Source organism: Zonotrichia leucophrys, chromosome 20 (genome assembly GCF_028769735.1).
Source record: "Zonotrichia leucophrys gambelii isolate GWCS_2022_RI chromosome 20, RI_Zleu_2.0, whole genome shotgun sequence".
Lineage (NCBI taxonomy): Eukaryota > Metazoa > Chordata > Aves > Passeriformes > Passerellidae > Zonotrichia > Zonotrichia leucophrys.
This window is the reverse complement of record NC_088189.1, coordinates 13,688,516-13,713,024: the sequence shown is the minus strand read 5'-3', so window position 1 is coordinate 13,713,024 and position 24,509 is coordinate 13,688,516. Positions and strand designations below refer to the sequence as shown.

The 24,509-nt window shown below is 46.0% G+C and overlaps 1 protein-coding gene across 2 annotated transcripts in view; it reads left to right on the top strand.

The window, feature by feature from the left end:
* Positions 1-24,509, top strand: part of MMP24 (matrix metallopeptidase 24) — a 42,154-nt gene that overhangs the window by 12,952 nt on the left and 4,693 nt on the right. For both annotated transcript variants that reach the window (XM_064730107.1, XM_064730108.1), the window contains exons 5-7: positions 14,585-14,746; positions 22,573-22,787; positions 24,090-24,228. In XM_064730107.1, the coding sequence (XP_064586177.1) occupies positions 14,585-14,746; positions 22,573-22,787; positions 24,090-24,228 (516 nt within the window). The remainder of the gene's footprint in view (positions 1-14,584; positions 14,747-22,572; positions 22,788-24,089; positions 24,229-24,509) is intronic.

The window sequence follows — 24,509 nt, the reverse complement described above, 5'->3', positions numbered from 1 at the left end:
CCTCACAAAATATCTCTCCATTTTTCACAGTCCTAACGGTTTGGGAAGAACGAGGTGTCTTTAAGCCTTCAGGGATTCAAAATCATGTTTTAAATTTTGATAAGGACTAAAAGTCTACTTGGACTGTAAATATGTCTTGATTTTTGAACTGCATAAAAGCAGCAGTATTGTGCCCATGATCCTAAGGACATAGGCAGAGGTGATGTCTTTCTTTAGACCAAAAAGTGTTGTTTTAAAAGAAAAAGCTTTCAGGCACATAAGCTACCTTCAGGCCTGGCTTAAAAGTGCCAGCTTGCTTTCAGACTGGGTTGCAAATGGGGAAAATCCCTCAGAGTTGAGAGTTGGTGTCAGATCATCTCTGCCAGGAAATGGAGCTGTCAGGTTCAGCGCGGGAGTGCTGATTTGTAGGAAAGCAGAAATGAGACAATACTTGTCTTTGTAGGGAAAGAGGAGCAATGTTTCCTGGCATGTGCAAATGACTACAGGAGCTGTAGGCTGAGAAAGGGAGGTGGGGTGTGGTGAGGGGGAGAGTGTGGAGACTGTGGGAAATTATAATGTGGCTGAGAAAAGCTGTGTTTTGCTGTCTTGGAATGTTAGCAAGTTTTATTCCTAGGTTTGTGGCTGGAGGGCTCCCTCCAGGATCAGGAGTGACAGACAGGCAGAGACTGAGTGGTTTCTGTGTGAGAGCTGCAGCAGTGAGGTGTGTTTGTGTGTGCCAGTGCTCTGTGCCACTTCAGCCTGGTCTCAGCAGCTATTTGAGCTCAGCTGTGGCAGTGTGGGAGCCCCAGGTATTGGACATGACTTCCCAGGAAAGCTCCTGTATGAGACCTGGGGGTGCTGGTGTCTGGGGTAGAAGGTCCTTGCAGGAAGGTGGAAGGGAGGGTTTTGACGAGTTGTTCTTGCATTTTTCTATTCTCATTTTCTGCACAAAATGCTTCCTTCTGAGATAAGCTTAGCAAGGTTGGGAGCCAGCTTAAAGGCTGGCAGGGATGGCTCTGCAGAAAATATTCCATCCCTTGGTAGGATGTTCCACCATAGGTGGTCACTTCTTTGAGGATTTCTTTAATGCAGGTTTTAGGATGATGTTTGAGTGCAATGCATACAATGAGTAGAGTGTCTCTCTTTTTATAAAAACTTTTTAATGCTATTCTTATCCATGTGGCTCTTTCAAAAACATGCTGTATTTCTCTGCTGTTCTGAGTGACTGTCGTGAGTGGTGTCCTCAAAGTTCATGAATTGGTATTTGATGGGCTGGTATGCTCTTTGTGTAAGAATTGATGGAGAAATTGAGATTTCCTTTTCAGAGGATGTCACCTGTGCATTTACTGTGCTGCACAGACTGGGCTGCACAGGCTCTTTTGAAAAGTCACCAGTGAGGAAGTTGAGAATTGTGGGGTTGTATTTGACCCTTCCATGTGGGGGAAGTGTTGGTGGTAGAAGGAGAATTTGATGTTTTGAAGATGACAGAGATAAGGCTGTAGTCAGAGCATTATAGACATGTTGTTTTTGGTTTTGCCTGCATCCTTATCTTTGGTGTGCAGTTGAGAAGGTGTCCTGCTTCCTCCCTGGGTGATCCAGGCCTCTTTAGGGAGGAGTTTCCTTCTGTTTCACTATTCCTTGTCACTGGAGCACTCACTAGCTTCAGGTTCTCACCTCTGATGTGTTCTATTTGAAATGCTTTTAGGAGGGCTTTGAAGAGTTTCTTCTTGGTCAGAGGTTTCCTGCTCAGTTCACTGCCAATTTTCATTGAAAATAAGTTATTAGAGGGGACAGTATAATCTGTTTAACAGGAAGTGTTTCTTCAAATATGATCTTGCTTGTTCCTTAAGATATGTATTTTCTGACAACAGGGTTGATCAGTCTGGAATTGAAGAAGCTTCAGTAAAAGAACAAAAGAAGCCCTACCAAAAATCATTAGCAAAGCTCTCATTTATTCATGTGCAAAAAAGGAACTGGTTTGGCCATTCAGTATCTGTTCAATGATTATAAGAGTCTTGAAATAAGATTGAAGTAACAATGGTATCTTTTCATCAACCCACAAAATACCACAGTGCAAAATGTTCACTCCTGACAAGGATGTGTCTTAGTTGAAGGGAAAAGTTGTGCCATCTACCTTGGAGCTCTCTTAGCCTTGCAGTTGGGAAGGTAAATCTCCTGTCAACAGAGCAGAATGCTGAAACTGCTGCCATAGATCCTTAGAACATTTGGCTGACCTTTCACTCGTATAGTTTTATTACAATTATTCCAGTCTGAATCCTTGCTTTTGTGGGTCTGCTCTGTTTCACTGTATTGTGGCACCTGCAGAGGTCCAGTGCATCTGTTTGGAACCAGCTCTCACCCCACAGAAGAGCTGCTTTGCAGTCTTCACTAGCAGTACAAATTATATGGATAGAAGTGAAATGTTTCACATGAAATTTCATCCACTCAGGAAAAATAAGAATGATTTGATTTGAGCAGATTTTTCTATGCAAACAGCCATCTCCAATTTGTACATGGAGAATGTGGTACATCCTGTTGATGAAAGCTTCTGTCTTGTAAAGAGGCCTTGTGGTAATCCACTGGGGTTATTGACAACTTTATCATCCCAGCTAGGATATATTTAGTTGGGATTTATATACTCATTATCACTTTGCATTGTTATTATTATACTGATTTTGCCCTTGTGGACAGCATGTCCACTACCACATCCCTTAAAATTATTGGTGTAATCATAATAGCTGTGATGCTGTTGTTGTCCTCTTGAGCCCTTGGTAACAGGGGCACATGCACCAACCCTTCTGTTTTCTTCTGCTGTGAAGAATGACCCCTGCATAGGCTTTCAAAGTGAATGCAAAGTTTCCTTCCCCCTGGATATTAGTTACAGTTCCACTCAGACATTCAGTTTCTTTAGCCAAGTAAGACTGTACTTTCAATTTATGGTTGCTGATTTATCTTCATAATTGTACTGCCTTCTCTGGCATTCTCATAAGTAAGCTTTGGAAGATTAATTTAGATAATCTTATGATGAAGATGGGCAAAACCAGGTAGGAGGTTGAACTTCTGGAGTGGCTCTTATTAACTGGGACCATGCCACATTGAACACTTGCTAGCCTTTATATGGAAATAATAATTATAGATGTATGTAACTTCAGAGTTGAAAAGGAATCCTGAGTGACTGAAAGTTCTGTCACTTTAAATATCCACATGACACATAGAGCTCTTACACACCTCTGACAACTCAAACATTATTTTGATCCAGATTAATTACAGAAAGTAAATTTTTATCTCCAGTTTAACGTTACAAACTGTTAATAATAATCCCAGGCAAATCTCCCTCCTGGTGTTTTAAAACCAAAAATACATTGCTGTTATGCATGTCACTAACACCATACCACTAAATCTGTGGTGTCTGTTAACCCCCTGCATGTAGATTAGAGAATCTTTTTAATACTAAGGTGAGGTAAGACCTGGGGTATCCATGCTCTGCCAGGGATCACCAGATTTAATTTCTTTCACCATGCCCACAGTTGGCCTCTGAGAGCCTCCCTGTCATGTGTTGTCATGTGGCATTGTGGCTGGGAGTGTGCCCAGGGCAGCCACCTCAGCTCCTTCAGGAAACACCCACAGCTGATGAATTATTTCTGTACCAGCTCCAGTGCGGCTCAGCTTCACATTGTGTGGTCACTGTACAGACCACAGGGTTCATCTTTCAGTGCCTCTCTTCCATACGTGTACCAAGTTTTCTCTATATGTTGGATGACCACTGTGGCAGCTTTTTAGATGTTGGCAAGAAATGCTGGGCTTTGCTAACAGCAAGTAAACAAATCTTATAATTGTTGCAACTGATTGTGTCCCCCACAGATCCCAGTGGGTTCTTGCAGAGATTTCTTTGGAAAGCTTCCTGTTCATGGCTTCTGAGAGAAAGCCAACCAAAAATACTGCCAGAGTTTGCAGGACACTGGCAGAAGCAGTACAGGAGATGAGATTTCCCAGGTCACCTTCAGTTAATTCAGTGCTAATTCAGCACAGGAGCTCTGGAGGAAAAGGGCCTGAAGCACCTTTGGGAAGGTTCTGTCAGCCACAGAGCAGAGGAACTGGGCAGCTTTTTCCCTGTGATTCTGCCACAAGGAGAAGCATTGTTTCAGTGGACACAGCAGAGCAAGCACTCCTGGAGTCACCATCTGGACATGGCATATGTTCAGGAACCTGACCAGGTTTTTCAGGACAGCCAAATATTGTCTAGGCTGACGAATGTGAATATTCAGCAAGGATCTGAAGGAGAAAATTTTGATTAGGATAGCTAATTTTGGAGCTTACTGACAGCCAGTGATCATGGCATGCCTGTTTGGGGAATGCAGAGCTTTAAGCCAACATTTGCCGGTCAGTGTGTTCAAAGCACTGTCTCACTAGAGGTTTGCTGTTTTCTGTCCTGCCAGTATTAACATCACAGACCTCCTTGATTCTTTGGACATTTGTATCCCTGTAAGCAAGATGAAACCAGGGGAGATGGGCTTGGTCAGCCTAGTGAGGAGAAGGAGGATGGGGAGGAAGCATCTAATGAAAGTCCTCTTTTACCTGAGGAGATATTAGGGAGAGGAGGGAGGCACACTCTCTCGGAGGTGGAGGAACAGAAAAAAGAACAAAAGGCAAGGGGCACAAGCTGCAACAAGAAAAACTCCACCTGGGGTGTAAGGTAAAAACTTCTTCAGCTGCAGAGTGGTAGAACTCAGAGGCTGCACCTGGAGAGGCTGTGGGGACTCCATCCTTTGAGACTTTTGGAACATGGCTGGGTGATGTCCTGAGCAACCTGATGTAGGTTTGAGATTAGTCCTGCTTGAAGCAGAAAGATAAACTTGGTGGCTTCCAGCCATGCCTTTCAATCTACATTTTTCCATAATTCTTTAGCACTGCCATAGACAGAATTTGAGTTCCTAGAACTTGAAAGCAAATTGTAGTTATTTCTCATGGCAGCTCTGAGCCATAACAAGGTATTCAGCTCATAAAATTCTCTGATTCTATCAGCTAGTTCCCTTCTAAAAACAGGACTGTTTACCATTGAAATTGTTCATGAGGGAGGACTGATGATGCTCACAGGTGCATGAAAAGGTAGCTGGCAATATTTTTTGCCAGCTGCTTGATCCTTTTGAAGAAACACCTCTGACTGTTCCTTTTTCTTTTTTATTTTTTCCATGTCTGAACATTTCTGGAGCATTGACTAGACTAATCCTATAAACATAGAATGTATGTTAGAATAGCCAACAGATTCTCTGGTATTTAGGGGGGATGTATCAGTAGGTTTGGCTTTTTCTAGGTAAAAGCTAGTCATACAATTCTTCTTTATCAAAGACTTCCAGGTGTTTCCAGTCACTTTGGAAACACTGCTGGCTAAACATGATTTATCCTATTTGTTTTGTTTGATTACAGTTGTGATATTTTATGTGGGGGGAGGGAACTAAGAGGAATGCAGAGTATCCAGCTGTAGCTTTCTTGTTGTGTTTGAGATTTGTGTTGGTATCCATTTTCCTAGACTGACTCTCTACTCTCTGCCTGCTCCCCACTTACCTGACTTGTGCAAGTGCAGTGCCTGCTTGAAGAAGAAAATGCACCTTAACCCCTGTGCCTTCACCCAGCAAATTGCCAGAACTTGGCAGTCTTTTCTCCTTGATTAATTCCTGTTTCCTCTGCGTCTTGCCTCGCTTTCTCTCATTTCTTACTTATTTTACCACTTTTTCTCATATTCATTTTCTACGGAGGTACTGAGATTGGCAATCTACAGAGAACATGTGCAATTTTTATGCTGTTTTGGCTGCTAAGTAGATTTTTAATTTTCTTTCTTTGATTTCTCAGATACAGAACATGTTCACATCTAAAGAGTTTTGTTCTAACAAATGGCATTTTGAATCCATCATTATTTTTCAGGCTTTTGACACTGTTGTTGAAAACGAGCATCAGCGTTTTCCAGAGCAAAAACCAGAGCTGCTTTGAAGTTACTCACGTGTCCCTTAACACAGAAGACCTGGAAGACTTTCATGTACACGTTGGAAGTCAAGTGGGGAATAAATTGTATTAAAATTTCAATTTATTCTCTCATGCCTTTTGATGATACATCACCAGGTCATGCTGTTGCTTGGTATTTTGTTCACTGAAGACCAGTTCAGTGTTTAATCTCCAGGACATACCTATTTAACACTGGTTTCACCCTTTAGCTGCTTGGAGAGAGACTCCTTCCCATAAGCCAGAGCTCTCTCACATCCTATGCTAATGTTGAACAGATTTGAGCAAGGATATAAACACATGATTTCCAGACAGCCAGCCACAGTAAAAAGAAATCAAATCAGGCAGCTTAAATCAGCAGCAGTTTGAGATTGCACCCCTGTCCTGTCAACCTGAAGGAGAAGAGAGGAAGCCCATCAGCACCTGGGGAAGATTTCTGTCTTCAGATTCTCCTCTCCACCCCTGGACAGCTTCTCTGTAAGTAATGCTTTCTTTTGTGTGTTTGCTGTCATTGTACAAACAGGGCAGTGGCTTCACAATGCAGGCTGGATTTTAAAGCTTGGCAGTGCTAGGTATTGATTACAGCTGAGATTCATTAATAAGGTTCACCTCCAAATTCCAAATGTTCAAAACACTGTACTTGTAAGTACACCTGATGGTATTGTCAATACCTGAAGTTCACAGTGTTCTTTAAAGAAAAATGTTAGCCCATTGCATTTGTTACTAGTCTTTCAATACACAGAGTATGAATATAGTTATGTAGGTATTTACAGTCCTATTAATTTATGTATAACCAAAATTAAGTGTTTTACTTCTTTTCACAGTGAATTAAATACTCTGGGATTCACAGGAAAGAGCCAGTAAGGACCAAAATGGTGTGTCATTCCCTTAAAAAGGAAGAAGAAAAAAAACAAAACTGTGGAAAAAAACAGGTCACAAGAATCAAGGTGAGCCAACAAAAATTCTCTTTTTATCACTTTCCTTTTGTAAAGCAGAAACTGATGATGTGAAATGAGCCAAAACAGAGCCGTATCTTTAATAAAGTTGTGTCATTCCACTTGCTGAAGGGCAGAGGAGAAAAACAACAGGCCATCAGGAAGAAAAGAAAATAGAGGAATTCTTGAAAAGAGTTTGCGAGTCATCAGAGGCAGATTGTAGCATCAGCAGGGAAATGACACCCAGTACTCTGGATTTTGACATCACACACAAGCAGCAGACTTGGGAGGTGCTTAAATTACTTTTTTCTTTGCTGTGTCTGAAGGAGAGCTCACAGTTTCAAAACAGTTTGACTAGTATTGCCTTCTCTACCCAGATCCACCAAGAATATCACTCTGAGGGAGAGATCTCTTCCATCCCAGCTCTCTTGTGTCTCAGTCCTACTGAGTCTCACAGCCCCATCAGGAACTTCTGTGTTAGGGGAGGACAAAGACAGAAAGTCTCCTGCTCCAGAGAGCACCCTGGCTGTGGCACAGAGCTGCTCTTACAGCCTCCAGAGCAACACTTGCTCCATTGCCAGCATCAGGAATTAAATATCATTTCAACCTGATGGGCAAAAAAGGATTCCAAATGTCACAGACTGGATTGTCCACACTGCCTATGCCAAGGCCTGGGGCTTTTTAGTTACCTTCCTGTGTTTCCACAGCTGGCTCAGAACTGAATTCTGTCAGTAGATTCTGCTGTTTAAATACTTTTAAAATAGAAACAATAGCTCATTTTCAAGACGGATGGAATGAAGGTCATACTTACATTTTTTGTGTTTCTATGATTTTTTTTCTTTACTGCTTTACCATCTGTTCTACCAATTTCTCTGCTGGTATAAACAAATAGGAATTTTCATTTTGGAATTAGTAATTCTTTGATATTGAATTGTTTATGGAACTACAACCTACATTTGTGAAAGATGGCTTTAATTTTTCAGCAGAACACGCTTGCTCCACTGACTGTCAGGCTGCTGAGCAGCAGAAATGGCACAACTGCCCCTCCCTCTGGCTGCCCCCTCTGTCAATTTTGATCTCACCATTCCAGACCATTAGTTTGTATTTTTCCTCTTGAGTTTCTACAGGAGGTTGTGCTCATAGTCCCCTCTGTGCATGTCAAATAAAGCACAGCTTGCACCATTAGTAAGGTGTATAGCACAGCTACCAGCCTGATTTGCACACTGCCTTTGGGCAGTAAAGGCAAATTACCTTTCACGTTGGTAACATGATGTGGTTCTTGTCCTTCTGCAGTCCCTTGGGCTCGTGGGGATCAGTTTAATGTGGCTGTGGTGCAATTGCTGTTTAAACTGCAGATCATTCCTTCTTTCTGCAGGGAAGCTGTTCAGACACTTTTCAGAGTTTTCAGTAATTCCTTAAGAAGCAACACAACAATAATTGCTTATGAACAGAGGAACACCTGTATTTCATTTTAACATGTATTTTCTTCCTTTCCAGATAGAAAAGCTGTTTTCCACAGGATTCCACAGAGCAGTATCACCCCTTCTTCAGGGTCTTCAGAAGACTGGAAAGCTTTCCTTGAGCAGAGCGTGTTGTGGAGGTGAATGGAGGAGCACAGACAAATCACGTTCTTCTCTTGGACAGGTCAGACCTGCCAGGTCTGAAGATGCAAGAACCCTGGCACAGCTTAGAGTAGCCCTAAAGCTTCTTTAAGTTGTGCTTGGGAAACAGTTGTCTCTGCGTGGCTGTTGGGGTGGAAGGAACATTAGCATGTTTAGTTCACACCATCTCTTCTGTAATTACCTGAGGCATGCTATTGTCACACACGATCCATCCTCTGACTTCTTAAGTATCATTCTTACTTTAATAAAATTTCAAAATATCACCCTCATATGTCTTTTTGTGTCTGAGTACACTGCAATATGTAGATTTGTTGGCAGAGTGATACAGTTCATAAAGTATAAAACTAATATGACAAAGAGCAGAGATTCAGTCTCTTTTCTGCTGTTAATCAGATATGCAATATTGTTGGTACTTCTTTTGTCTTAGAAGCTGTGTCCTGGATTTACAGTCCCCAGTGCAGTGTGCTCTCCAGAGCCTACCCACATGCACAGCTGAGGGATAAACAGTGATGGCAGTGACTGATAGCACTGCCCTGATGGAGTCTGTGACCTGCTGCTGTGTGCTGGCAGGCATTTCAGCAACCTACAGGAATTATTCAGTGAGTTACGTAGCCAAATGAATTGTTTTGGTATGGATTTCCATAGTTTAAAGGAATGACACTGTACAGGAAGGCATGTGCTGGCAACTTCACAAAGAAAAGCTGTCTCAAGGTGTCTCTGTTACCTATTGAATGGTTTTTCCAGAGGAAGATTAAAATCAAAGAATCAGGAGGGGTGGAGTTTGAGAGTTGCAGGAAGTTCATACATAAATAGTTTATCTATGATTCTGGTGTTCTCTGTTGTAATAAAACCATGTCTTTCTTTATTCTGCAGGGAAAAGTAGAATGTTACAAATAATTTGAGAGGCCTTGCACCAAAGATCTGGGCTTACTGTGGGATTATATTGCAGTTTATCTAAAGTAAGGTAGCTCATCTGAGAGCACACCAGATAATGAAGTTTATCCTGAGCACAGATTGTTTTTAATTAAGAAAATTAAACTTTAACCTATGTTTCAAGCTGTATAGAGCCATTGAGCTGGATGTAAGGTAAGCAGTGTATTCACCTGTGTGTCATCCCAGGATGCTTTTATAGTGCTGTAGGTGTGTCCTCAGTTGTCATTTTCTGTGGTGATAACATGCTGGTAAGGAAAACACGTCAGCAACTTCAAAACTAAATTAGCTGTGTTTCTTTGTGTTTGGTATAGCAGGTCAAACTGTTTCATTCAATGAGCCAACTTACCCCTCCAGTTTTACAGAGTCATCCTCTCTCTGGTGCTCACTGGTGGACTTTTGGCTGCCTCCTGAGAGCTGGGAAGGGGAAGCTCAGGCAGGTCTCTGACCAGACCTGTTTGTTTTGTGCCGATGGTGGAAATGAGCAAAAGCTGTTGTATTCTTCTTGGGACTGTTTCCTCCAAGTACAGGTCCTTCCTAACCCTACTGTTTTACCCAGGTCCTGAGATACTCTGAGTGGAAGTTTTTCTTGTTACTTGAGTGGGTTGAGCAGGAAATGAAGGAGCTGTATCCCATTGCTTGACCATGTTTCCATGGCAAAGCATCAAGCTAGGCTGATGCTAGCCTAACATCCATCTGAATCTTTCTTCAAGAGGATGGACACTATGGGGAATACTTTTGGATAAGAAATGTGGAGAACTGGGAGGTCAGAGACCTTCCTGCATGTTCAAGAACCAACAGAAACAATGTGGGAGGTACAAGCTCCTTTCCACACTTGTCCAGCTCAGCAGTGGGTGAGAACACAGAGAGCCCTCAGAGCCCCAGGCTGAGTTCTGTGGAAGGAGAGAAAGAACTACACTGGTGGTTTTATACCTCAGTATTTTCTTTTCAGAGCAAATCCTAGCCTACCCCTTCAAAAGGAGCAATGTGTTCTCTTCCATGCTATGGAATTTGCTACCATTAGCAAATTAAAAGGAATTTGTTGCTTTACAATGTTATTTATTGAGTAACCCTTCAAGAGAAAACAGGATGGTGAATCCAGAGCTGGATTTTTGAGAATTCTGGGCTTCTGAAATGGTCTTAAGGCTTCTCTCTCCCATCTCCTCCGCCCATGAAATGCTGTTTTACTTGTTCTCTGAGAATTATGTGGTTGTTTCAGGCCTACCTGGTATCCCCTTAGAGTGTGCAACAGGATGGAGAAAGGAGATAACAGGGGCATGCTGGAAGGAAAAGATCAACAGATGTGTCTGGGAGGAGGCCAGAATAGAACTATGAGGGGATTAAACAGAGGTGAGAGATTTTTGGCCAGGGCAGGGAGCAGAAGGAGAGGGAGCTGTGTGTGCTTCTGCCACGGCTGCCTTTCAGCAAAAGTAGATGAGAAGCAACCACAGCAGTGAGAATCAGGGCACTTGGAGAGAGCTAAGGGGAGCTTCTTGTCCTGCTTTCTGTGGAGATCAGTTCACTTCCTAGGAATTCTCTTGAGCTCTACTTCATCTGCTCCAGCCATTGCCCAGGGTTTATCCCTGCTTTGGTTTGGGTGGTATCCTGGCCATGGAGGAGGAGAACTTTTCCACTTCTCTGCTGACCTGCCTGCTGTGCTGTGCTGGAGCTGGGACAGTTCATTTCTTGGAGTTTCTTCTCTCTAGTTGCAACAAGGCTTCCCAGCCAACATTTTCTGTGCTCTGTGACATCCTCACACGCAACTGCCAGCCAGAATGGTGGTTTAAAACTGGACAGCAGCAGCTGTTTTCCACAGCTGTTTTCCCAGGAATATTTCCTAAGCATAGCTGGGAAAAGGTGTGTATGTGTTCCATAGGGGAAGAGCTGGCCTGACCGCCGTGCTGGTTGAGGTACTTCTTCAGGAATGAGCCTTCATCTTGCTGATCATCACAGAACTCTTACTGGTTATCTCACTGGTGGTCAAAGAACAAACAATGATCTGCTGGACTTGACAGCTGAAGAAATGTGGGTAGTGTGAAGATCAGTTGCATCCTGGGCTGCGGTAACGAGATGGACAAGTTCAGGATTTGTGTCAGAGGAGCTGCATGAGATCAGTGCTGACTAATGCCTTGATGGAATTACATCAGTGATGCAGCAGAGTGCACATTCAGTAAGTTTGAAGATTGTTACTGTCATATTTTCTGAAAAATCCGTTCGCCGGGATTTCTTCTCCTGGGAAGCTGAGAAGCTCAGAGAAAAAGGAAAACAATTTTATCTCATTTGCTTCTCCTGTGTTTGCTGCTTTGGAATGTGCTTTGGAGATTGTTTATCCAGCATGTGAATTGTTTTGACTTAATGACCAATCATGGTCCATCTGTGTTGGGACTCTGGCGAGTCACAGGTTTTTCATTAGTATCTTGTTAAGCCTTCTGTAAGAATCCTTTCTCTAATCTTTAGTATAGTTTAGTATAGCATTCTTTAATATAATATCATAAAATGATAAATTAACTTTCTGAGAACATGGGGTCATTCATCATTTCCTTCCTGCCACGGAGGACCCCAGAAAATGCCACAGAAGATGACAGGAACTTTGGAGGAGTGTTTGATAACACTGCCCAGTGATGCTGTGGTTCAGAGACCTCGAGAGGCTGGAGGAGCAGCCTGACAGGAGCCATGGGAAGGTGAGGAATGCACAGCCCTGCCCCTGGACTGTTGGTGGCCCAGGGACTGGAAGCAGCTTTGCAGAGAAGGACCTGGGGCTCCTGGTTGGCAGCAGGTGGAACATGAGTCATGAGCAAGGAGATGATCCTTCCTTTCCACCTGGCACACCTGGAGTGCCCTGTGCACCCCAGTATGAGAAACTTGACACTCAAACCTGACCAGACAATTGGCTTTACCTGACCTTGCTTGAGCTGGGCATTGCACCAAACAATCTCCAGAGGTGTCTTCCAGCCTCAACCATCCTGTGAGTCTGTGGGATTCATTTTCCACCTATAAAGTGGGCTGGCATTTACTTTGGGCAGAAGCAAATGATTGATAGCTATTTTAAACTAATTTAACTTAAGGTAGTGCTTGATCTTGTGCTCCTAGTGAAGGATTAGCACACAGAGGCAAGTCACTTCCATAGATTTATATGTAGACTTACACAGAGACAGGTTCTAGATCTGCTGGCAGCACCAATACTGCAGGTACTTCAGCAAGGAGGAAAATGCAACCAAGGGAAGGTGAGGGAAGATGTCCCTGAGCACGGGCACAGCCTGTGAGCCTGTGATGAGCAGTCTCATGAGGTCAGCTCTGTACTGAGTGACCTTTGCTGTGGGCTTCCACATGTGAATAGTTGTGGCAGCAGTGAAAATTATGCTTTCATTGGCATTTAGCTGATACAGGAGACTAAGTCCATTCAGTTTTGCAAAAGGACATTGATTCTCTGAATCCCATTTGGAATCTGGGTGCATCTTCGAAGCTTGAGTGTTTTTGAAAACCTGTGAGGAATGATCAGTCCTCCAACCTTTACCATAAAACTACTTCATGGATTTTATATTGTGCTGTTGGACATTGTATTAACCTGTTCTGCACACACCAGAGTTTTTAGCAACAGATGAGAAAAAATTACTAAGTAGGTACTTATTTGAATTTCCCAAGTACAGAAATTCTAAAATTTTCCATAAATATGTGGCTAAATTTTAGGCTTTATATGTTTTTGGACAGTTGTATTTGAAAATGTATTTGAAATGCATTTGTGTATTTTAACGCGTCTTGCATATTCAGATGCTTTGACCATCCAACTCAAATGTTTGGAGCATTTAACCATTTTGGTGTGGTATGTGTGGCTGGGGAGCACTGCTTGGTGCTGACTTCAGGCATCTTCATCTGCTGGCAAAGGTCCCTGCTGAGGAGGCTCACAGACCCCTGAAACTGCTTTGCCATGTTTTTATGGGTAACAGTGAAGCAGTAACTGTTTAAAAAGTGGGGATGGTTCTGTGTGAGTCACTGTTGCAACTCCTGTCTCAGGCAGAGCTCAGCACAGAACTGAGGTTTGTTCAGCTGAAGGTGTGAGGAAGCTCTTTGGAGACACTGACAGCTGATTGCAAATGCTCTTGGTTTCTGCCTTGCCATAAAAACCCAAAACCAGAGGAGCCCAAATTCAGGCAGAATTGAGGGCTCAGACATTTTACTGCTGTGAGGAGACCCTTACATCCGTCCTTGTTGGCTGTGTCTTCATCCCTGCATGGCACTGCTGGGCCACTTCCCAGTGCCCTTATGGAGCAGGACACCCCGGGACCGCTCTGGATCAAAGGGATGAGGGTCCAGGCCCGTGGGGCTGAAGAGGAATGTGTGCCTGTAGAGTTGAAGGTACCCCCACGTGGCACTGCTCCCAGCTTCTGCCCCATAAAGGGCTCCTCATCCCTCCTGCCTCCTGCCAGGGAGAGTCCTGGCCCTTCTCCTTCTTCCTTCTGTCTTCTGCCACTGGGATCCAGCCCAGCCTTCTCCCTGTGTGGGAGTGGGGCAGGATGGAGCTGCCTGTGCTCAGCTCCTGCACACGGGGCAGTGCCAGGGGTCCAGCAGAGTGAAAGCCCTTGCTGGAGGAGATGGGGCTGCCCATGTGGGACAGTGAATGCTACCCTGCTCTTCTCTGTCCTTCCTCCTGCCTTGCCAGGTGCCTGCACACCTCCCCTGCCATTTGTTGGTCCAGAGCTGATCAGAGAATGGCACCAGAGGACCCAGAAGGGGCACAAGGCACTCACCCCACCACTGATTGGCTGACTGTGCTCTCACCTCTCCTGGCAGCACTCTGATAAGGAGCCAGTGGTGTCAGTGACCATTTTGATGGCCATTTTCTGTAAACTCTCTACAAAGGAGTCTACAGTCAGTATCCCTTCACTCCAGGCACTGCCTGTTTTACCTGCTCTGGGGCTGGCAGCCTCTGGCCCATTCTTTGACAATGGCTAAAGGCTGTGCAGGCTTTTGGGACTAAACCCATCTCCAGGAGCTGACCCTGCCACTGTGACCTGCTGTGCAGTAGGAGAGCAAAGCATTTGCTTCTGGCTTTATGGGCAAGAGGGGCTTGGGATGGGCTGAGGGTTGGCTGTGTGGTGCTGACCGGGCTGTGCCTTCCCCCCACAGGGAATGATCTTTTCCTGGTTGCTGTCCACGAGCTGGGGCACGCGCTGGGCCTGGAGCACTCCAACGATCCCAGCGCTATCATGGCTCCTTTCTACCAGTACATGGAGACACACAACTTCAAACTGCCCCAGGACGACCTCCAAGGGATTCAGAAAATCTACGGTGAGCAACCCTACCTACTTCTTTCCTTACACCAGCCTTGAGCCTAGGGAGTGTTTTACAACTCACCCCTGCGTGCTGCAGATGGGGGCTGCATTTCCTGCCAGAGCTGAGAGGGGAACTGCTTAAAGCCCTGCTTAAAGCCCTTCATCCAGTGGGGAAAAGTACCAGATGTCTGCACAAGTCAGGATAACCAAACCTCTGTGATCCCCCTGCTGCTCCCTCCCTCGCTGTGTCCCCAAATCAAGGACTGCTGCAGAGGCTTTGCTGTACCCAAGGTTTGTCCCTTAGGAACAACCAGTGCAAGTAAAGGAAAAGAATGCAAAGAGCCTGGAACATCAAGGAAAGGTAAAAAGTATTTTTGCTCTTCTTTTTTTCTCATTATTTATAAGGTAAGGGAAAGAAAGTTTGGATCTGCTTAGGGAACACTTTGCTTGTTTCAGTCTCCAGCTGAACATGTTGTACAGCATGTGCCACAAAGATATTGGGCTCAAGGGAAATAGAAAAGGAGCAGAGAAATTATGGGAGAAAGCCTAGAGGCTGCATGTGATGTGGTGCCATGTGATGGGATCATGGATACCAGGGTGTGAGGACAGGAATTCACAGAATTATTGGCTGAAGAAGATTTTGAGGGCAAAGAAAAATCCAGGTTTTAGGAACACATGGGGAGACTGAGACTGATGGCCACAGTTTGTGGCAACCTGTGATAAATAGGTTTCATAAAACATCCCTGATTTCATTCTTAGTGGAAAGAACAAGTTTGACAGAGAGGTTACCTAATAAATGCAGCCCAGAGCAGTTGTGCTGTGTAACTGTGCAGCTGGGGTCAAACATCAGCTCCCAGAAGCAGCAGGGCAGACATGGTGTGAATTAAAGGTGAAAAAAATACTTGTGAGGTGGTGGTCACTGGGAAGGCTGGTGTTTCTCAGGGCTTGCTGCAGAGCTTGGTGGCAGGCCTGGCACTCAATGTTTCCATCCATGGTCTGCCAGTGAATTTGAGATTGCTGCTAATAAAATGTGTGCCAAGACCTGTGAGACTCTAAAGCAGCATAGCAAGACTTTAGACATCTGAATTGCATCTCAGCTGTTTGAGTCAGATTTGGTGTTTGATTTTTGTGACTGGATTGAGATTCATTGTTTAAGTGCAGATGCCTGGAAAAGTTTTTCTGGGCTAATTTCTCTGACTTGTGAGGGCAGTGGGGAAAACCAGGCATTTGTAGAGAGCAGTCCAGGCTCAGTGTGAAGCACATATCCAAGTAAGGTCCAACATCTAAAATAAGATGGCTTGAAATACACCCAGGATAACTATCTCATCTCACTGCTGCATCTTCTTACTGATCATTACCAGGTGACGTTGCATGTTAATTGTCCTGTGGTATTGTTTAATTATGAATACTTTAACACAGTTACATGGTTCTGGTGCTCAGGATAGCAGAGACTCTGGAGGGTTTTGAAATAAAGTGCTGGGGTAGTCAGTGTTAAACTTTCATTAAGTAATAGATCTAAGCGTTAATTTTTGAAAGCTGCCAAAATGCCATTATGCTGTTTCTATTTTGAAATGTTGATTTAGTTCCTGTGAACTTTGATTAATCAGAAAGAAAAAACCTGCAATGTATTGCAGACAGTGGAAGTACAATCAAGAAAAAATGATGGTTTCTCTGTTTTCAGACATGTTTTTGGAAGGGGAGCAGATAAGGAGCTGACAGCCTTCCTGCTTTAATTTTGGGATTCAAACCAAGATCAGCAGGGGCTGAGCTGGGACCAGCACTCCCCAGAATGGGGCTCTGAGGCCCTGGAGCTGGGATGGGCTGGGGTGGTGTTGGGGCTTGCAGAGATAACTGATCCTGTGGGGAAAAGAAGGAGCAGCTTCTGCAGCAGGAGCTTTCCTTCCCCAGGGAGAGATTTCAGGCCTTGGTACAGAGTTACTGTCCAAAAATCAAAGTTGAATTTAAAATTAGGTTTTATGTTATGGTTCATGAAGAAATTTTGGAAAATGTGATGTTTCTCCCTGGAACTAATGGTGTAAGAACAGAACCCTTCATCTGATCTCAAAACTGAGAAGGGCCTGCTGAAATATCCTTTCTGTAGCTTTAGCAGGAACATTCAACTAATGTATTTTATTTCCACAGTGCCACTCTGCTTTGTTGTGCCTTGGGAATACCAAAAGCCCATCTACCAGAGAACCTCTCCAAAAACCAAAATCTCCTGCTTTCCTGCTGCTTTGACATTCTCTACAACAGCAGCATGTCCTCAATATGTATTATTTAGTAACCTACTCTGCAAAGCCAGACACAGAGCCACTGTCTTGCCTGAAGGGTCCTTTTAAAAAAATAGTTATAATCAAAACTTCCAATTTTTAATTCCACTGAAGTTCGTAGAACAAAGAACAGAGGCTCTACTAAAGCTGAAGTCCATTTTGTTGCCTTTTGAGAATGATGCATTTCAGATGTGGTTTATATTGTGTCTGTGTTTATCCATTAGAAAAGAAACATGTCCAGATCTGTCATATAATGACTTGTTGAATTTTTAATTTATTTTCTGCTGAATTTATTTCAAAACTCACCCTCAGAGCCAGTAGGTGATGTGAACTCTTGGTTGTGCTTCATGCTGATCAGTATAAGGTCAATGTTTAAAATGATAATTCCATTTTGAGCTGCTGAGAGCAAGGCCAGCAGCCCCCAGTGTGACAGAGCTGTAACGCCAGTCAGCAACATTCCCATCTCCTGAGAGCTCCTTCCTGCAGCACATTCCTTGACAAAACAAGGAAATAGCAGGGCTCTACTTTGTGTGTGTTTTTCAGAAGGGTTTCCCCCTCTGTATTCATGTGCCTGTGTCACAGGTGACATGCCCAGGAGGGAATTAAACTGGAAGTGACACCAGTTTGCAGGTCCCCGGGATTTCCTGCTGAGCTGCCTTTCCTTTGCTGGAGCTGGGGCTGCAGGTGGAGAGGTCAGAGCTGTGGCTGTGCCACAGGGCCTGAGCTGGTCCCTCTGCAGCCCTGTCCTGGCGGGAGGGCTTGGGGCTCTCCCAGGTGACAACTGGCAGGACAAAAGGAAACAGCCTCCAGTCGTGTCAGGGGAATTTCAGGCTGGGTATTAGGGAGAATTTATTCACTAGGAGGGTGGTCAGGCATGGGAACAGCTGCCCAGGGCAGTGGTGGAGCCACATCCCATTCAGAAAATGTGTGGATGTGGCACTTGGTGACGTGGTTTGGTGGTGAGCTTGGCAGTGCTGGGTTAAGGGTTGGACTTGATCACCTCAGGGGGCTTTTCCAGCCTGATTGATCCTGTGATTCCATGATTTTCACATCCTGCTCTCTGTACTGGTCTGCAGGGGGTGATGAGGGAGCCTCCCATGGCAGTGGCTCCTGTGGCCCTGCCTGAGGGCCTGGCCTGAGGTACAGGGAAAGCTCATGATGTGCACAGGGTTGGTTGGCCAGGCCAGCCTTCCAGGGCCTGTCAGAGCCTGACGTCTCAAAGGGGAGGTCTCCTAATCACTCAAAGGTAGACCTGGCCATTAACCCTGGAGACAGCCTCAAAGATCTGGGACATCCCAAACCTCACTGAGGAACTCCCAGCCTCACACATCTTCAGGAGAAGAGATCCCACTCATGGCACATGCTGAGGGCTGAGGTCCAGAGGGGACATGAAACCACTGCAGGCCCTGCCTGAGGAGCTGGACAGCACCAGCCCTGACATGGAGGATCAGCAGGGCACAGTGTCCATGAGCAGCCAGGGCCTTCTGCTGGCCTCACCCCCTCAGTGCAGCCCTTCCATCACCTCCCCTTTTCCAGTGGCAGCCAGGGAGATTCTTGTAACCTGCAGACCCTTGTGACCATCCCAGGGCACTTGTGAGCTGCACCCATGTGTGAGATGGCTTGTGAGGGAACAGCAGAAAGACCTGGTGGAGAATTTCCATGTGGTGACACTGCACTGTGAGTGGAACCATCAGAGAAAACTTTGCTGTCATGTGGGACCTGGAAATGTTCTCTGGAAATGTCCTCTTGGACATGGGGAGGAAACAGAGTAACATCCAAGACCTCATCTGTAGAAGCTGCAGGATTTGGGACTTGTGGATCCGTGCCCCATGGTCCTGTGCTCCCAGGAGGAGAGAAGAAAGAAAATGCTTGGCAGTCAGGAATCTGGAGGGATGTGCCCTGGTGCCACATCTCTGGCACATTGCAGAGATACCAGACACCCTCTCTATGTTGCATCACTTCATTTGCACCTTTCCTCCTGTCCACAGACTCTGTTGAACCCAGCAGGAAACACCAGACTCCAGCTCTGGTGCATCCACAGAGCCTCCCTCACCTGCCGAATGCCAGATCTTCATTCCCGCTCCTCTGAAACACAGGGAGCAGCTGCCTGGCTCCCAGTGCTGTCCTTGGGCTCACCTGGATGACTCTGCCAGGGGGGAGGCTGAGAGGGAGCCCATCTCTCCTGGGAGGTTTCTCAGATGGTGGAAAAACACTGGTGTGTGTTATGGCTGGGCAGAAAATACTTTTCTCATCCTACAGATTCTTCTGAGTATAGAAAAATGTTCTGTTTTTCTGTGGAGCAGATGTCAGGCTTCTGAAAGCTTTTCCAGAAGGAAACTGGAGCATCTTGCAGAGCCCTAACCTCTCGTCATTTGCCTGCCTAAGCCTGCGAGTTTCTGACCCAGTTTTCTGGCACCCAAAGCAGAGAACCCAAGTGCAAGGTGAATCCAGAGCCCAGGAGAGCATTCTTGTCTCCCAGGTGAATGCTCTGTCACCTGGGTGGCAGCTGTCATCCAGAGGAGAATGTCTGTGTGAGAAGGGCTTGAGAAACCCTTCCTGCCACCCAGTGATGATCATGGGGGCCTTGACTGTCCCCCCTTGTTCTGTGGGTGCTGGGGCTTGTTCTGCGCTGTGGCATGGTCCCAGGCTAACTGGGACATCTTAGCTCACTTCAGCCCTTAAGGCTGAACCCAGAGGTGCAAAGTGCTCTGTGGGTGAGTTTGTCAAAGGACGAGGAGTCCTTCCTGCACTTGGAGTTCTGTGGACAATCTCTGGCCCCTGAGGCAGCTTGTTGGCAGCTACATCATGTGGTGTGAGCAGGGGCCTCTCTGCACTGCCCTGGAGCCTGCAGAGCAGCTCCAGGTGGTTTCTTTTCTCTCCCTGGCTCCCTTGGATCATAGGCTGAGGAGCCTTGCCTGTGTCCCTGGACAGCTGCACAAGCACACTGGCAGCTCAGCTTTTTCAAACCAAAACCTCCCCTGAGTTATTCAAACCATTACAGTAGTTTGGAGGACAGTTTTCTTCTCAGAGTGAAGATAAGAAGATAAGGACAAGCCTTTGTTTGCAAGTGGTTCTCTCCCCTGAGCTGACCCAAAGCCTCCTCTGTGCTGGCAGGCGTGGGGAGCTGCTGGCTGGGACTGGCTGAGCCAGGCAGGTGCTGTGCAGCTGAGGGAACACTCTGTCAATAGCCAGGAGGACAGTACAATTATATTTTGTCCTCAACTATCGACACAGTGGCTCCTAAATGCCTCCTCTCTCTGTGTTATCTTCACAGGTCACCTTGGTATTCAGATGGGCTGCGACAGAGGAAGCATGAAGGGAGGAGGCTAAGTGCCAGTGGTGGAAGTCACACTCCAAAGGTGATCTGCTGTGACCCAAAAGCTTTCTGACATCCTTTGCCTTGCTTCTGATAGAGAGGAAGAAACTCTTCCTCTCCTCACAGTTTCTGTAGAGTCCCAGCAAGCTGCTTCCCTCCAGAATGGAGGTTTCCAGCTCCAGGAGATTTCTTACCTGCTTCCCATGGGGAAGTGGCTGCAGGATCAGTCCCAGGCATGGACTTGGCTCTGCTGCTGGGGTCACACATGATAACTAGGTGACTCTGTTCAGGCCCATTTGCACTCCCATGCAATAACTTCTCTCACTAAGATTTTTCTAATTAGAAGCTTTTCCTCTACCTGATTTTTTGGGGCTGCTCAGAAGTGTAGTGCCAGGGGATGTGGTTTGTGTGCTCTGCTGCCTGCTCAGGCTGGTGGATGTGATCAGTCTCTGCATTAATTACCACACTGCCAGCACATCTTAAGTGACTCTTTGCTCACACACTCAGGTGAACCTGTTCCATCCTGCCTTGAGCTGTTACTGCAATGGAGTCTGGAAATAGGAATGAACAGTGGCCTTTCCCAATGGATGGGGTCACTCATTCTGCTTTTGTGCCAGGTTGGACTCTGCAGTGCCTCCCTTATGAGGGAGCACCTTCTCCACCAAAGGACAGGCTGTGCTTCTGCTTCCCATCCCCATAGCTGTGCACCAAATTCTGCCTGAGTGGCACTTGGACCTGAGGATTTCCATGTTTTCAGTGCATTCCTCTGCTCTTCGCATGTGCACAGCTGAGGGATCACCTCCCACCCTAAGCCACACTCAGGGACTAAGTGGAGGCAGCAGATAAAAATGAAAATGCAGTCTAGAGAGACAAATCTTCAATCAGAATAAATTAGAAGGCCTAGGTTATAAAAACAAAAATGAATGTAAGGTAGCAAGGAAACATCTGTGGCTAGCAGAGAAGGACAGTAAGAGGAATATTTGAAGTGAAATGACAAAGTCTGGATCCAAGCAGGTTGCAGAGCACCTACAGCATGTGTGGGAAGCCTTGCCAGGGCTGTTTTGGCCACGGCCAGCATTGAGTTCACACAGGGCCAGCTTCCCTTGTTGGGCCTGACTTGAGATCCCTCTCCACTGATCTAGCAAACATTTTCCTTAAAGCAAATCCCTGGTTCATCTGAATCTTTGCTGCTTGGCATCATCCTGACCACGGTGTGCACAACTGCTTCTGCCATGCCAGTTCTTCAGGGGCATTTCAGGGCTGATTAAAGCCTTTGCATTGGTGCCCTGGGTTGCAGGTGCTGTGACTCATCCAGGCTGTGAGGATGAGCCTTGTCCAGGGCCAGTGTTCTCCTCCAGCTGGGGTGCAGCTCCTTGGCCCCAGTGTGTGACACTGAAACAGCACCCATGACAGCAGCCCCCACAGGCTCAGAATGAAATTGAAACCATGATCCCTGCAAATAAACCATCTTCACATCTCAAGCCCACTAAAATCCCTTGCTCTAGTGGCCTTCTGTTTATTGCCATCTTAACTCATGGCCTTCTCTGAGAAGCAACAAGAAATGTGACTCTTTGAGTGAGATTTGGTCCAGATTTACCACTAACAGTTGATGAAAACTTCCTATGGCAAGAGGTTGTTTAAGACCTCTGTTCCAGTCTAGCTCACTTGTATTTTTATTTCTCTGGCCCTGTCAGATCCCAGAGCTGAGTTTGGGAAGGATGGAAAGGGAGAGCTGTGCTGGGAGGTCGTCAGCTGGGTGGGGTGAGGTCCCTTGTCGCAGCTGCTCACCAGGGGCAGAACAGGTTGGTCACTGCTGTGTAATGAAGAGCTCCCTGCAGTTCTCCTTACAATGTAGCATTTGTTTTCACACCCTCTTTTTTTTTTTTTTTCTAGTTTTGCTTTGGTTTCTAGGGTTTTTCTTGCCTTTTTTTATGGTCTACTAAACCATTCTATTCAAGGGTTACCACCTTTCATTTCAGTTGGGAACGTGACTGGTGTGGCTCTTTCTTTCTTTTAGCTCCAGCCTCCTTGGGAAGACCTACAAAAACATTCTGGCTCTTCTTCAGTTCTTATCACTTGTCTGTTTTGGGACAGTTTTCACATGTGGATGCATCTTATTCTGCTCCCCATTTCTAGGGAATGAGCTCTGCATCAGGAGCTCCCTGGCAGTGCTGTCCATCCAGCCTGGAGCCTTTTAAAGCTTACAGAAAAAACAAGCTTGTCCACTTTGCTAAATATATTCCTTTTCACTTCTAGGTCCTCCTATAGAGCCCCTGGAGCCAACCAGGCCTTTACCAACTCTTCCTGTTCGCAGAATTCACTCCACTTCAGAGAGAAAACACGAGAGGCAGCCACGACCCGCCAGCCCTCCCCTGGGTGACAGGCCAGCCCTCCCTGGCTCCAAACCAAACATCTGTGATGGCAACTTTAACACTGTGGCTCTCTTTAGAGGAGAAATGTTTGTTTTCAAGGTACTGAGAATTCCCACTTACCCATGAGTCTTCCCTTCATTTAATTGCTGGAAAATGTTAATAGAAGTATTTGGTAGTAAGATTTGAAATGTCTGTGAAAATAGCTCTGTTCCTCTGAGGGTGATGACTGAGAAATATTGGAACGAAGTGTGAACAGATTGGTTCTGTAATATTTGGAAACAATGCCTGATGGGATTTACAGAATGCCCTGGCATCCTGTGCTCCAAAATGTGAACTGGGTGCATTGGCAGAGAATTCAGATGCCACCAAGCCTGAGAGGAGCCCCCTGTAAAGCCAGGAAGCAATACCAGTACCATGGGTAACCATTGGAGTGGGTTGGGTTGGGAGGGACATTAAAGATCACCTTGTCCCACCCCCTGCCATGGACAGGGACACCTTCCACTGTCCACCATGCCCTGTCCAAGCTGGCCTGGAACACTTTCAGGGATGGGGCAGCCACAGCTTCTCTGGGAGCAGCCTCATTGTCTCAGAGGTGACATGCATGGAACTGGGGCCCTGGGAGCACTCAGCCTACCTGGGGAGTTGGAGTCAACCTTTCTTGTGAACTACAGCCCTTGCTCAATAACCCATTAGAGTACCAATGGAATATGGACATCCATGATCCCATTCCCAAAATACCAGCAGTTTTATCTCTGCCCAATGGATGTGAAGTGTGGAAAGGGACATATTGAAGGTTATTAAATGGAGACAAACCACATTGGTTGCAGAAGATTTCTGAAATGAAACTAGTTGAAGGTTGGGATGGTATCTCGGAGAGGTATCAAAGGTTCTGTCCTGCTCATGCTCATCCCAGAGCATCCCCTGCAGCTTTAAGCAATGATAGAATATCTAAAGGGATATTTCGTGCCTCCTTTGTGCCTTTAAACCTTGTGTGTTTCACACAGTCACCAGGTGATGTTCAGGCTGTCTGGCTCTCCTGGGCTCCAGTAGCTTCAGCTGAACCAGGACAAGCATGACACCTCAGTGACAAGACATGGAGAGGTGACAATGCTTACAGCTGTGGACTCACTTCCCCCTGCTCCTTTCCCCTCTCCTTCTTTCCACCCTTTTCCACAGCCCCATCAATCAACTTCTCCCCCTTTGTGCTGCCATCTTCCCCCCACAGCACCTCTCACCCTGGAGACAGTGTTGGGCTGGGTTGGAGCTGTCTCCTGAAGCAGGACTTGTGTCCGTAATGGTTGTGGGGCCTGGGCAAGGATTAGCAGAGCTGGATGCTGGACCCAGCCAGGTCTGACTGCAAGACAGGAGTGCTCAGTCTCAAGAGGCTTCTGGTTTCCTCAGGATCGCTGGTTCTGGCGTCTGCGCAACAACCGCGTGCAGGAGGGGTACCCCATGCAGATTGAGCAGTTCTGGAAGGGCCTCCCTGCCAAGATCGACGCCGCCTATGAGCGCTCTGATGGCAAATTCGTTTTCTTCAAAGGTACAGTACAGCTCAGCACGAGCCAGACACTCCTGCCTCAGCTCTGGCTGCTTCTGTGGCATGAAAATGTGGAAAACGGGTACGCTGCACCCTTGCCCTTCTCCGAGGGGGCACTTCAAGCAGCCAATGATCCTTAAAATAACAGTTCAGTGTGGGCTGGCCTTGCCAGGACCATCTCTGTATAGAGGTAATATCAATTAGGGGAAGTTGGCTTTCATGTGACAAGAAACAGCTCCTATTTCCCAGCGAGTGCCAGTGCCCTGCTTATCTCCTTGAACACC